The 13809-nt window shown below is 41.3% G+C and overlaps 1 protein-coding gene across 2 annotated transcripts in view; it reads left to right on the top strand.

The window, feature by feature from the left end:
* The window catches only part of GUCY2C (guanylate cyclase 2C), a 47786-nt gene that overhangs the window by 18772 nt on the left and 15205 nt on the right, over positions 1 to 13809 (top strand). For both annotated transcript variants that reach the window (XM_079993376.1, XM_079993377.1), the window contains 9 exons: positions 1356 to 1437; positions 2325 to 2427; positions 4002 to 4064; positions 6263 to 6334; positions 7008 to 7112; positions 7704 to 7790; positions 11040 to 11172; positions 11764 to 11901; positions 12610 to 12698. In XM_079993376.1, the coding sequence (XP_079849502.1) occupies positions 1356 to 1437; positions 2325 to 2427; positions 4002 to 4064; positions 6263 to 6334; positions 7008 to 7112; positions 7704 to 7790; positions 11040 to 11172; positions 11764 to 11901; positions 12610 to 12698 (872 nt within the window). The remainder of the gene's footprint in view (positions 1 to 1355; positions 1438 to 2324; positions 2428 to 4001; positions 4065 to 6262; positions 6335 to 7007; positions 7113 to 7703; positions 7791 to 11039; positions 11173 to 11763; positions 11902 to 12609; positions 12699 to 13809) is intronic.

Here is a 13809-nt window from a genome sequence, read left to right on the forward strand (position 1 = left end):
TGTTTGCCAAGTAGTTGCTGCAAGCATTTTCAAAAGAGTTTAGGCCTAGACTGTACAGGCTTAATTTTTTCAAAGGTTAACAATGCAGTCTATACATGTGCAAGTAAATCCCATTGCATTTAATAGGGTTTACTCCTAGGAAACAATACAGGATTGCAGACCTGTCCACGCTTAACTCAATGGAGCTTATTTTATTTGTTAAATTTATATACCACCTTCATCTGAGGATTACAGGGTGGTTTACAGTATGAAAACAAAAAATACATAAAATAACGAGAGCCAGTGTGGTGTAGTGGTTAAGAGCGGTAGTCTCGTAATCTGGGTAACCGGGTTTGCGTCTCCGCTCCTCCACATGCAGCTGCTGGGTGACCTTGGGCTAGTCACACTTCTTTGAAGTCTCTCAGCCCCACTCACCTCACAGAGTGTTTGTTGTGGGGGAGGAAGGGAAAGGAGAATGTTAGCCGCTTTGAGACTCCTTAAAGGGAGTGAAAGGCGGGATATCAAATCCAAACTCTTCTTCTTCTTCTTTTGATGTTTTGTTTTGATATTTGCTTTATATTATTGGTTTTAAGGTTGTATTGATTTGTGTATTTTAATATATTGTTATAAACCACCCTTTGAGGGAAGCTTCAAATAGAAGACCAATAGTAATAACATGCATAGCTGTTAATAATAGGGGATAATGGCTGGCAGGCATCCATTCAAACTGATATTATAAACCAAGGGTAGGGCAACTCCAGCCCACAGGCCAACCTTGGGGTCAAATTTGGCATATAAGGCCATTTTTCAAAAATCATGCCCACCTGCTGATCAGCTTATGTCACTCTTAATTCAAGAGGGTTAGACAGGCCTTTATCTAATGAGATGTCAACTGAGAGTCTTTAGGTTTGTCTCTGAATTCCTGAGGCAGAGGGATGCAGGTATTATTTATTTTATTTTATTTATTTATTATTTTTATTCTATTTATATACTGCCCTTCACAAGATCTCAGGGTGGGTCACAGAATAAAAACAAGGTAAAAACACAGTTAATAGTTAAAACAAAAACAACAAAACTATAACTTCGCCCTTCCCACAAACACATTTAAAAGGCTGTAGGATATTAATCAGCCAAAGGCCTGATTAAAAAGGAACATTTTTGCCTGACGCCTAAAAATATATGATGAAGGCACCAGACAAACCTCCCTGGGAAGAGCATTACGCAAATGGGGAGCCACTGCCGAAAAGGCCCGTTTCCGTATTGCCACCCTCCAGACCTCGGATGGAGGAGGCACACAAAGAAGGGTTAATTACACTCTTGATTACCCTGAACTTTCTTCTTAAGTTTGTCTGATTTCCCATTTCTCACTTTTACAGGGCCGCACATTCTGACAATAGCTGTTTTCACACTTGCTGGGGTTGTGGTGGTAGTTCTGATCATCGCTCTGCTGCTACTGAGGTACAGTCCTCATTTCCTCTTCCTCTGTCCTTCCTTGACCTAAGTCCACAAATCCTTTCTGAAATTTACGCTCTTGAAGTCTCTGTACAAAGGTCACCTAGCATAAAGGTAGAGGGACCCCTGACCGTTAGGTCCAGTTGCAGACGACACTGGGGTTGTGGCGCTCATCTCGCTTTGCTGACCGAGGGAGCCGGCATACAGCTTCCGGGTCATGTGGCCAGCATGACTAAGCCGCTTCTGGTGAACCAGAGCAGCGCACAGAAGCGCCGTTTACCTTCCCGCCAGAGCAGTACCTATTTATCTACTTGCACTTTGTGCTTTTGAACTGCTAGGTTGGCAGGAGCAGGGACCGAGCAACGGCAGCTCACGGGGATTCAAACTGCCGACCTTCTGATCGGCAAGCCCTAGGCTCTGTGGTTTAACCCACAGCACCACCCACATAGATGAGCTAAATTGCATAAGCTCTGGCACCCCTTGCTCTCCCAGCTGTTCAAGCCCCCTGTGGTGGATTTGCTGCTTTGACTATGTCACCTACTTGGTCAAAAAGGTTCCTTCTCATTCTCTCCTTCCCTTTCCCCCTCCACCTGACGCATGCTAGCAGATAAACTTCAGTAATGGAATATCTGCATCCCATCTTTGAGTTGTAGCAGTTTAGTCATTGGGAGTTTTGATACTGGCTTGAGGTCAGTGCACACTTTAAGGTTACTTCTAAGAAGTCTGCTTTCAGCTTGACTCAAACTGATTCATCAAAAAGGTCAATATTTCCACTCATTATCAGACAACTAGCGTCTGAAGTTCTTAAAATGTTGTACCTGTCCACAGCACCTAATTCCAGATTCAAATGCTTCAAAAATTGCTGCAAGTATACCTGTCTTTCTGATGTACAGGAAATATAGAAGAGCCATTGAACTCCAGAAAAAATGGTCCCACATCCCATCTGACAAGATTGTTCCTCTGGAGACTAACGAGACAAGTCATGTTAGTCTGAAGGTAGGAAACAGCAGCTGTCTATGGCACATGTTCTCCTTCACAATAAAGTGGTACTAGGTGCCTCCTGAACATGGTAAACCATGATGTTGGAACCATAGACGCTATCTAGAAAACTCTGTGATATCCTAATCTCTGTGTATGGCCTCACATTGGCTAGGATGGAAGGTGAGAGGGAGAATAGCTGGAGAAAAAATAAGTGTGCCATCTCTGTACAACTTGAGCCTAGATGGAGGTGGTTCAAAGCTTTACATTTCAAGAGTTTTCTGTTTCTCTCCTCACTGTAGTCTTGTGGCTCAGCAGCAAATCAGCCATGTCTTGCTAACTTCCTCCTGTCTGCTTACATCACACAGTTCCTACTAAGTTTTCATGGTCTCGCTTTTCTAACTCAGGGAGGGGTGCCACACTTTTGATGTGCTAATTGATCATTATCCCCCAAGCCATTACCTCAGAGGAAATTAGGCTGACTCAATTTCCTTTCAACTCAGGTTGATTTCCTTGGATTAAGAAGTACTTAATACACAATTTAGTAAATTTGCCCAGCATAATTTGCTTTCACACATGCTAATTAAATGATTAGAAGCGTCTAGTACACAGGTCAAATGCACATCTTTAACACACGTGAGTCTGGTTATTTCCCAGTTCTAACACCCCAACCTTAATTAAATTCTAACACTAACTTGATCTGGAATTTAGGGTTTCTTGCACCCACAGTAACAATATTTAGTAGATGTCTGTGATCTTGCATGACTTACATTCCAAATAACATTCACAATTCTGCTACTCTTACAATTATTTATTTTATTGGAGTGGAGTGAGGAAGGAACCAGTTTTTCTCAGACATTAAATGTCATGATCTAATGCTTAGAAATACAGTCTTCTACCCCACAGCAGAGAAAATTATGAACTGTGAGTTCGAAATGGTGAGTATGCATGTATTGTTTAAAATCTCTTCAAGCGCAAAGGACCACAACACAACTCATGTTTGGAGAAGTATATTTGAGTCTGGTGCCCTTACAAATTACGGGAAACATAGCTGCTATATTACATTTTTCTTGCACACACCAGGATGGGATATATCACCAGTGGTGTTGTAATCTGAGGTTGCAGTGGGTGGAAGACCTGTTATTTCTGCAGCAAGGTCCTTGTCACCAACATCCTAGAACCACCTAATCTTTCCAGCCACTATATGCTCCAAAGCCAAGCATTTAGGAACACAGAAAACATAAGATGCTTAGTTTCAAGAGAATGGTGTGCAAGTGCTGCTAAGTACCATAGAACTTCAAGGAAAGCATAACAAGTCACTCTGAAATATGATATTGGAGCATTCAAAATAATTTGCCTATATAATGTGCACAGAAGCAGTAGATCTAGCTGAAAGGCAACACAAGGGCACCTGCATTGATTAATTCAATGCACCCCTAATGGTTATTATTGTGTAATTACAAGGTTATTGTATAATATTAGAAAGAATGTGGCTGTGACCATCATGAAGGGACCCTGCTCTTCTGAATCTAAAACTACGCTAAAACTATGCATTCCTGAAGTCAGCTAAAGAAACCTTCTTTGATTCTCAGATTGATGACGACACAAGGCGTGACACCAGCCAGAGGCTGCGTCAAGGCAAATATGACAAGAAGGTACATTTACTCCAGCATCTCTGCTTTTCTCCTCTGGAAATGATCTTGTACAAGATAAGGTGCCGTTTCATGCTCATTCCTAGTTACTTGCAAACTACAGGGATATAACAGAGCAGAGGTTCTTAAACTGTGGTGTGCCAACCATTTTTGGTCTATCTGCTCTATTTAGGTAGCCCTTGGAAAGGCTGCAGAACTGTTGAAATTATCTATACTTGGCCTTGCAGTTGATTTATTTTTTTACAATGGTGAAGGTTGAGGCCATTTTGACGAGGACTAGATTACTGAACAGGTCAACAAGCACAGCACTGTTCTTAAACAAAGCCTCTATATTAAAATTTTAAAAACATAAATAGGATCCAGCAGACAAAATATATAAAGAGGGATTGGCAGTGAAGGGAGACAGGAATGTGGAAGCAATGAGGTTAGGGGTAACCTAAGAACACAGAGAGGGGTAAGAGTTGCAGGAGGAGAGGGTGCTTGAAGCTCCCTGAGATGGGAGTTGGGGCAAGAGGAGAAGTGCTGCTCTTTCTTAGCACAAAAAAGAGTTCGGATTCATTTTCTGAAAATACCAACCAAATGGACAGATGACAATTAAGTCATCAGACCCATCAGAGACATTTTATATTCTAAAAGAACAATTTGAATAGTTGTGACTTAAGCTTTCCTGGTCTACTTCATGAGAGACGATTAGATCATCTGACTTTCCATGATAGCTTCCTGCAAGTGTCTGTAGTGCTTTGCTACATTTGGCTGTTAACCAAACTTGGTGGTTCAAGTCCAGCCATGGATGGTTTCTGTTGTTTTATTTTGCTCCCATCACAATTATTTCTCACTGTATCTAGGCAGAGGAATTGTGGGTGAGGCAGGGGGTGGAGGGGTACAGCTGTGAAATATGTGTGTCTATATATGTGGCCTGTTGGGTAAGAAGATGAAGTAACTAGGCGTCGGGAGGTACAGGCAGTACAACTCCAGCAGTTTAAAGGCTCTTTGAGAAGGATAAAAGGGTCTCCTGGTTGCCTGATCTTGCTTTTTCAAGAATATTGTCACAATTCCTTCCTTCCTTCCTTCCTTCCTTCCATCCATCCAATTCCTTTCAGCTTCACATATTTAAAGTGTAACATTTTGTGCTCTTGGTCCATCTAGCCTTCTAAGACTGCTGTCCTAGCTATGTGTCCTCAGAAGTAAATCCTATTTCATTCTAAGGGGGTTACTGCCAGGTAATTGAGATCAGGATTGCCGCCCAAGAAGCAAGCTACCACTACCTATCTCTCACTGTGATTAGTTCTGCTGCCCTCCACATCAGCTCAATTGAACTATGATGCAGCCAAAAGAAATATTCCTGTAAATAAAATAATCATCACTGAAGAGCAACTGGAGCAGTTGCACATTATGGGGTAAGGAGGTCTCATTGAGGTATTGAGGTTTGGGTGGATGTTGGAAGGACTTGCATACAATTGCAGAGAGGTAGGCAAATAGTCTTGTGCAAGACCTCCATTACTGAAGATTAAAATAAACAAACAACTGGAAATGGATACCCCACCTCCTAAAAATATCAATTTGCATATTGTGAAGCATAATTGCTTAGGTTGGCACCATTTGCTTTTGTAGTCTTGTGCACTACTGGGAATTTTGTGGTTTTTGTTTTTTAAAATAGGTGCTTACACAGTTACAGAAATACCTGAGCTTGTGCCCATAAAGAAGGCAGGGAAGGAGTGATTGAAGGGACAATAATAAACACTTGGGATATTTTCCACCAAGCTCTACCAGCTAATATGGATGGCAAGTGGTGGAAGAGCGATGAATATAGTAACTCAGAAAACAGGAGTGGACTTGAGTCATTTGTGCAATGTGCACGCCAAAAGGAGAAAGTGTATCAGAAAAACCGATTTGCAGGGGGTGGGGAGCCTCTGTGTGGACCTGAACTGGATAAAGCTGACTGATAAAATGTTTTGTTCACCTAGTTCTTCTCTTGTTACCTCTTTGTATGTATAAAGGATTGTCATTGCACTTAGATCATATCACAACCCTTGCAAAGGATAATGGTGTCCATTTCCCCATCAACGGTTAAGTAATGTAACATTTCATGTAAATGTATTTCTAAAATATAACCTACATATCCAGACCTCTCATGACATTATACAATACATGGATTACTGTGATGCTGCTATTCATTCCTACCAACCCTTTTCATTTTCCAGGTGATAATCCTGAAGGATTTAAAGCACAATGATGGGAATTTTACAGAGAAACAGAGAATAGACCTAAACAAGGTAAACACTAAACCCACAACCACAGCATATCCACTGAAAAATGTAGACCACAATTTCCTTTCTTCTTATTTCTTTCATATTGCAGATGTTAAGCGCTTCCTTTTCCAATAAGCTGTCTTCAGTGTGCCAGATCTCACTGCACAGGCAATGTAGAAAGCTCACTTTTCAGAACTTATTCAATGTAACCCTGCGGGCATTGGCACACACCAGGGGTAGGCAACCTAAGGCCCAGGGGCCAGATGTGGCCCAATTGCTTTCTCAATCCGGCCTGCGGATGGTCTGGGAATCAGTGTGTTTTTACATGAGTAGAATGTGCTCTTTTATTTAAAATGCATCTCAGGGTTATTTGTGGGGCCTGCCTGGTGTTTTTACATGAGTAGAATGTGTGCTTTTATTTAAAATGCATCTCTGGGTTATTTGTGGGGCATAGGAATTCATTCATATTTTTTTTCAAAGTCTGGCCCACCACATGGTCTGAGGGTTGGTGGAACGGCCCACGGCTGAAAAAGGTTGCTGACTCCTGGCATACACTTTTGAACTGGAAAGCACTGAGTGATAGTAGCTGAACAATATATCTCCAAGCAGCATAGGAGGACATCATATTCCCATACCACTGTATCTAATTTTCCACGTCATCATTCTGCTTCTAACATGCCCATTATTTTTGCCCTAGCTCCTTCAGATTGACTATTACAATCTGACTAAGTTCTATGGCACTGTCAAGATGGACACGATGATCTATGGAGTGATTGAATACTGCGAGAGAGGATCATTGCGGGTAATTAGCTCTGTAGCTCACTCATCAGTTTGTACAAAGACAGGTGATAACCCATCACATCAAAGACAAGTCCTTGCTGGCACAAGAAATAGGCAGTGAGGAAGAAGGGTAGTTTGTGTTGCTCTTGGTCTTGTAAAATTCTCAGTACTACCATCAATATTCCAACTGGAGAAGCACAATCTTTAGCGCTGAATTGCTATAAACAGCAATTGGGCTTTCCAATGATTGCCATTTGTTCCAATTTATTGCTAAAGAACGAGTTTTCCAGCTGGGGCAAAGGCAAAACCACTCAGCCCCTTCCTTTTTAGGCACAGGACAAGCGGAAGTTTGGATGAGCCCTTTGTGGCTTCAACATTAAGCCAGCTTTTCTATCCTGCAACCCTTCACACCCTTTTGTTTACTAGTTAGCCTGATGAAGAGTTCTGGAGAGCTCAAAAGATTGCTCACTATTTTGTGACATGTTGGTTGGTTCTAATTAGCTACCACATATGAATTTTGTATTTTTTTTAATAAAAAAAATGAAACAACACTACTTCCTTTGTTTTCAGTAAAGATTCTTACCACAGCTTCTTTGTCATCTTTTCATCTCAGGATGTCTTGAATGATAAAATCTCCTACCCAGATGGCACCTTCATGGACTGGGAATTTAAGATTTCTGTCATGTATGATATTGCAAAAGTAAGTAGATGGATGACAATGAGGAACTTAATGAGGCATAATCTCGCCTTGAGTGAATGATGGGATATAAGGTATTTTGCTGAAATGTCTAACAACAGGATTCTTTAAGTACTGTTTGCCCTTTGATAGGAAATCTGATATTTTTTTTCCTGTTGAGAGCTGGGACACCTAATGGTTGTTAAATTCTGACATTTTGCTGAAATGAGAGAGGAAATAATAATACTGCACCTAAATGAGTGAGCTTTATTTAAGAAATTGAGATTGTGGTTACTATTTTTGTTTAGAAATGTAAAAATAACACTCACAGTAGGAAAAAGCTTTTCAGCTAAAGTGGAAAGAAATTCAAAATGAGCCACAAATTAAGAAGGCTTTCTGTGCATCCACAATGCTGGAGCTGAAGATAAAAGTTACCTTTACCTTTAGTGCTTTTAAAGGTATGAATTTCATGCACGGGAATTTTAATAACCCTTTGCTCATGTGAGCCCCCACCTGCCAATAGATATAGGTGACCCAGGTTTACAACTTCAGTGAGAACTAGGCCCTATACTGTATATGTCTATGCAAACCTGATTCTGGAGTTCAAAACGTTTTCTACTTTGGTACACATGTAAAATATTGTTGGCTTATAATCCTCTTCATTTAAATTTTTACGATTTTTTGGTCATCTTATCAATGTCAGAATAGTGTTCCTGCTTCTAAGATTTTAGAATTATGGGAACAGTTTCGAAGGAAATATGTACATACAAAAACCCCAAACCTGGCCCTGCTACCTATCAGTCCTTAGCTCCCATATTGTCTTGTTTAATTGGACTAATGTGTCCTGGGCCTATTTCTATGCAGCAACATATTATTATGAAGTTAATTATTTATTGTACATTTTTTGTTAACTACCCTTCAAAATGTAAAATATCAAAATATTACAGCGTGGGCTACAACAATGTGAATAAAAAGTAATTCACACACAACCCATAAATACAATTTAATTTAAAACTTAAAAATGTAAAACTAGTGAACAAGCATTAAAAAAAATCAACAAATTTAAAGGAAATTTTAAAAGCCCAATAAGCTGAACAACTACAGAACAAACTAGAACAAAGAGAAATAATTTAAAATCTATATCTGCCTGTGCATATAGGAAGATCTTCAGCTGGTGCTGGAAAGTGTATTCCTTTCTCTCAAATTTTAATAACAATTTTTGAAAATAAAAAAACTTGCCTCCTTGGGGAGGAAACTGCAAAGTTGGGGTGCCACAGCAGAAATGGTGAAGTTGGTGTCCCAGAATGTAATACAGCTCCAACAGGGGACCTGGAGATGGGCCTCTGCAGAAGATATTAATCAGATATTAGCTCATTTTATGATCAGAAGGTACTGCCAGGAGGGTCAGTCTGATCAATTCCATTTGTTTCTCACATTATAAGAATAATATATGTATTATTTATGGATTCTGGCTTACTTTGGATCTGGACACCTCTGCCGAATCTGCACGCTTGTTTACATTCTTTGTAGGGCAAATAACTGCAGGCTAAGATACAGCGGTTACTGACCGTTCTAGTCTCTGACACTTCTTTGATGCACGTTTAGGACAGAAGTTTGAGTCGCTGGGTCTTCACTGTAAACTCAGACTACAAGGTCTCTGCCTCACAACAGAAGGGAACAGTGTCTGTTGCTATCCTCCTGATTCTGAGTTAATCCTTCCAGTCAGTGCTTGGATGTGAGGCAAAGATGGGCATTTCTAACAGCATCTGCCTATATTTCAGTTCTAAGGCAGACATTTGACACCTCATTTTAAGATCAGTCAGCTGAGTGTCTCAGCCTTCATTTGGAACATGGCAGAAGTATTCTCTGGAAGAAACATAATCAGAACCATGGTGCAAGATGATAAACACAAAGAGCTGTGGGGTCCCCAAACCCCATATTTGTCTGCGGTTTAACTCGGCTTAGAACATCTCTTGCGGCAGAGAGGCTTCTGCAATTCAAAAGAATTTCTGGCCACCAATGTAGGTTACACATTTGCATTACACATTGATTTAAGTAAAAGCTGCTTCCTCTCTGAAAACTCTGACAGAGTGTACTCTTCCAGAATAAGGGGAGAGAGGTAAAATGTTTCTGTATCCTCTCAGCCTATCAAACATAGAAAAGATCCACCAGACCAAATGAAGAAATCGGCTTTCACTCAAGCCAGCTTCTATCACATATGGCTTTCTGGGGGGGTGTTGGGTGTGGATGGTGCAATCCATGTAGTTTAGCCCTCTCACCGTGTCAAAAATGCCAGAAGAGAGGGTGTGTCAGGAAAAATAAGAAGCTGTAAGTGCAAGTCAGATTCGTTTTCATTTCCTCCTAAAAATGTGGTGTTTTGCTTGTTCTTCCACTTTTATTGCCTGTTGGCATATGCATATTTTTCCTCTCCCAAAAAACTAAGGAGGAGTGAGTGTACAGCTTCCAATTTTTATTTATTTATTTATTTATTTATTTATTTATTTATTTATTTATTTATTTATTTTAAATGGAGAGAACGCCGAGGAGAAATAGGGAAATATGCTGTCTCTGTGGTGGAAAGACAATCAGGTTGGTTGCTTCAGATCATACTATAATAGAATTGCAGAGTTGAAAGGGACCCCAAGGGTCATTCTAGTCCCACCCCCTGCAATGCAAGAATCCCAACTGAAGCATCCATGACAGATGGTCATCCAACCTCTGCTTCCAAGGAAGGAGAGTCCACCACCTTCCAAGGGAGTCCGTTCCTCTGTTTAACAACTCTTACCATCAAAAAGTTCTTTCTTATGTTTAGTTGGAATCTCCTTTCTTGTAACTTGAATCCATTGGTTCAAGTCCTACCCTCCAGAGCAGGAGAAAACAAGCTTGCTCCATCTTCCATGTGACTGTCCTTGATATATTGGAAGAAGGCTATCATATCTCCCTCTCAGTCTCCTCTTTTCCAGGCTAAACATACTCGGCTCTTTCAACTGTTCCTCATAAGGATAGAGGAGCCTTATGCGTCTCTCTCAGCAGAGCCAATGGGGTGGACCTGTGTTACTAATTCTGTTGCTGCTGCAGCCTCATGGAATGACTGCTGGGTGACAGTTGCCGGAGAGAAGAGCCTGGTGGAGCTGATCTCTCAGCAGAGATGATAAAAATGGTCCTTCAGTTCTCCGACTTCCTCTGCCGCAGCCAGATAAAACAGTCATTCCCCCTCCCTAGGAAACTTGGGGCAGTCACTTGTGGGTTTTTTTGTCTCTCTTCATATCCTAGGGAATGTCCTACCTGCATTCCAGCAAAACAGAGCTTCATGGCCGCCTGAAATCTACAAATTGTGTTGTGGATAACCGCATGGTTGTGAAGATAACCGATTATGGCTGCAATTCTATTCTTCCGCCAAAAAAAGGTACATAAGGAAGATGAATTCCTCACTCGGGAATTCTTCATGAATATTTGTAGGCTGACTGCATCTTATAGGAGAACTGTCAGGAAATGTGGCATTAATATTCTGTTAAACTTAAGTTATTTCAGTATAGCACTATAGTTATGGTATGACTATATTCCCCCGCCCCAACTGCCTCCGCTAAGCCACACAGCACCACAGCTTGAAGCAGTAGTGTAGCTATGAGAATCCAACAGTGGTATGATGTGATTTCTGATGCCATCTGCATGAGGATCAGAAACAGTTGAAAGTGGAAGGTATGCCTGTGCCCAGGGCCAACCCTACAATTGAGCCGACTGAGGCAACAGCTTGTGGTGACAAATGTTGCCCAATCATTTCTTCTGAGATGCATGGCCAGCCATTCTCCTTTGTCTCAGGAAGTAAAATGTATTGGGCCAACCCTACCGGTGCCAGTGTTTTGCTTGGTTTTAGTTCATTTCATAAATTTCGTAAATTGCTTTTTGCTGAGCCCCCAAAGCAGTAGAGAATTGTCGACCAATTTAATCTGCTTGTTTCTGTCACACACACAAACACAGTTCTCTTCCTGCTCCTCAGATCTCTGGACTGCTCCTGAACACCTCCGCCATGGTGACATATCTCAGAAAGGCGATGTGTACAGCTTTGGAATTATAGCACAAGAGATCATACTGCGTAAGGAGACCTTCTACACTGACAATTGTCGGGATCATAAAGGTAAACATTGTGCGTAATGAAAAGGCTTGATGACAGGTTTTCCAGGGATTGCCATTTGCATTTGCCATTCAGCAGTAAAATGCAATTTTTCCTGGGGAAAGTTTGAACATATGAAGGGGCAATGAAAGAGCATGGGCCAAGCCTTGCCCTTTCATTAAGGCTGCATGCACTGGGCCAGTGCCCCGCCCATGTGCTCTGGCCTTTAGTTTAAAGGAAGCTGCCTTGCTTTCATGTAGGATTTCTACCTGTGGAGCATGTTAATTATAAATCTACTTAGACTTTCCAACATGGGGATAAGAACTTTGCTTGACCACAAATGTTCAAATACTTGTAACAGGAATGTGGTGGGACACCCAGGATGTGAGATGGCTGGGCAGAGGGAGGGAGAAATGGGGGATGTAGATTCTTATTCCTCTTTTTCATCTTGCATCTTATCTTGGTGCTGTGCTGAAGAAATGCAGGTATCTTCCTCAGCCTGTCAGTTCACCCCAGTAGGCACTCTTAATTTCACATGTCTCACAAATTGAAAAACCGCCATTTGCAGACCTTTATCAAAGAATGAGTGTGTTCATTCAGATCTAGGATTTTGGTCTAAGCCCATCTTGTTTTATATAATACAGCCTTGACACAATCTGCTTGGCTAGAAAAACTCTGCTTCATGTGCTGAATTGTTCTGTATGTTATATTTTTTCCCCTCTCCTGTTTTAGAGAAACTTTGCAGAGTAGAAAGCAATAAAGGAGCAAGACCTTTCCGGCCGGATCTTCTATTGCATTCAGAGGGAGAGAAAAAGCAAGAGGTAAGGCCACGTTGAAAGAAAGCCAAGCTCAACTGAATAGTAAGAGGTTATGCCCACGGCATGCACAGGTTAAAACTAGCAAGTCTGGCAGAGAGGAGTGTAACCAACTTTTTTCTTCCAGTGTTTTGCCTTTACACCACATTAACATCTTCTATTAACAATTCCAATGCTCAGAAGCCAATGTAATGAGCTTTCATACATCATAGTAGCTCCTGACTTAGCTGCTGGTTATTTTAACAGTTTGGAGTGGGTATGGTATCGGGGAGGGAGGGGTGCTATAGGTTAACTAGATAACACTGATTACCTGGCAAGTGTGACCTGCATTCTGATTGACTGAAAAAGTGCTAGGTGTGTCTCAACGCTTCATTGGGTTGGGAACACTTTAAAAAAGGACTGTGAGCATGCAGTTCTCATTCCTCACACTCCATCACAGGTCCCTCGCATTAGAGCCCCTCATCCCTCACTGACCATCAAAAAGCCTGCAGCTGATCAGCTATATTGTGTAACAGGTTCAGGATAAAATAGACTTGAACTAAAGATCTCATTTTACTTTTCAGCATTCCGCATTGTTCCTTTGCACTCTTCCTTATCTTTTTCATTCCCAATAAATGTTATATAATTTGACGAGTTGGGCCTTGTGTGCACTGCTGCCAACTCAAAGTTAGTGACACCTCAATCAACTAAGCCACTTGGTATAGGCTTGGGGCTTACAAAGGAAAGCAGGCTGCTCTGGTCTCTAGGAGACTGGGTGCTGGCTCTGTGCCACTTGTAAACTGAGAGGGATCTGGTGGAGAAAGGAAAGTTTAGGGAAGCTTTTAATGTTTAACAGACTATTGTATTTTAATATTTTGTTGGAAGCCGCCCAGAGTGGCTGGGGAAACCCACCCAGTTGGGCGGGGTATAAATAATAAATTATTATTATTATTGCACACCAGAGAGGGTCAAGGAAACTGGATGCTATCTTTGGGTTCCAGATTTTAGTATTTCCATGAGTGGCCCAGAATTTTCTCCTGTCTGGAGTTCTCTAAGTGATTAGAAGGATGGTGGTGGCAACAATTACCAGTAGGTTTGGGTATGCAGTTGGTCTACTTTGCAAGGCAGTTGTGAAAGG

Source organism: Podarcis cretensis, assembly GCF_951804945.1.
Source record: "Podarcis cretensis genome assembly, chromosome: 10".
NCBI lineage: Eukaryota > Metazoa > Chordata > Lepidosauria > Squamata > Lacertidae > Podarcis > Podarcis cretensis.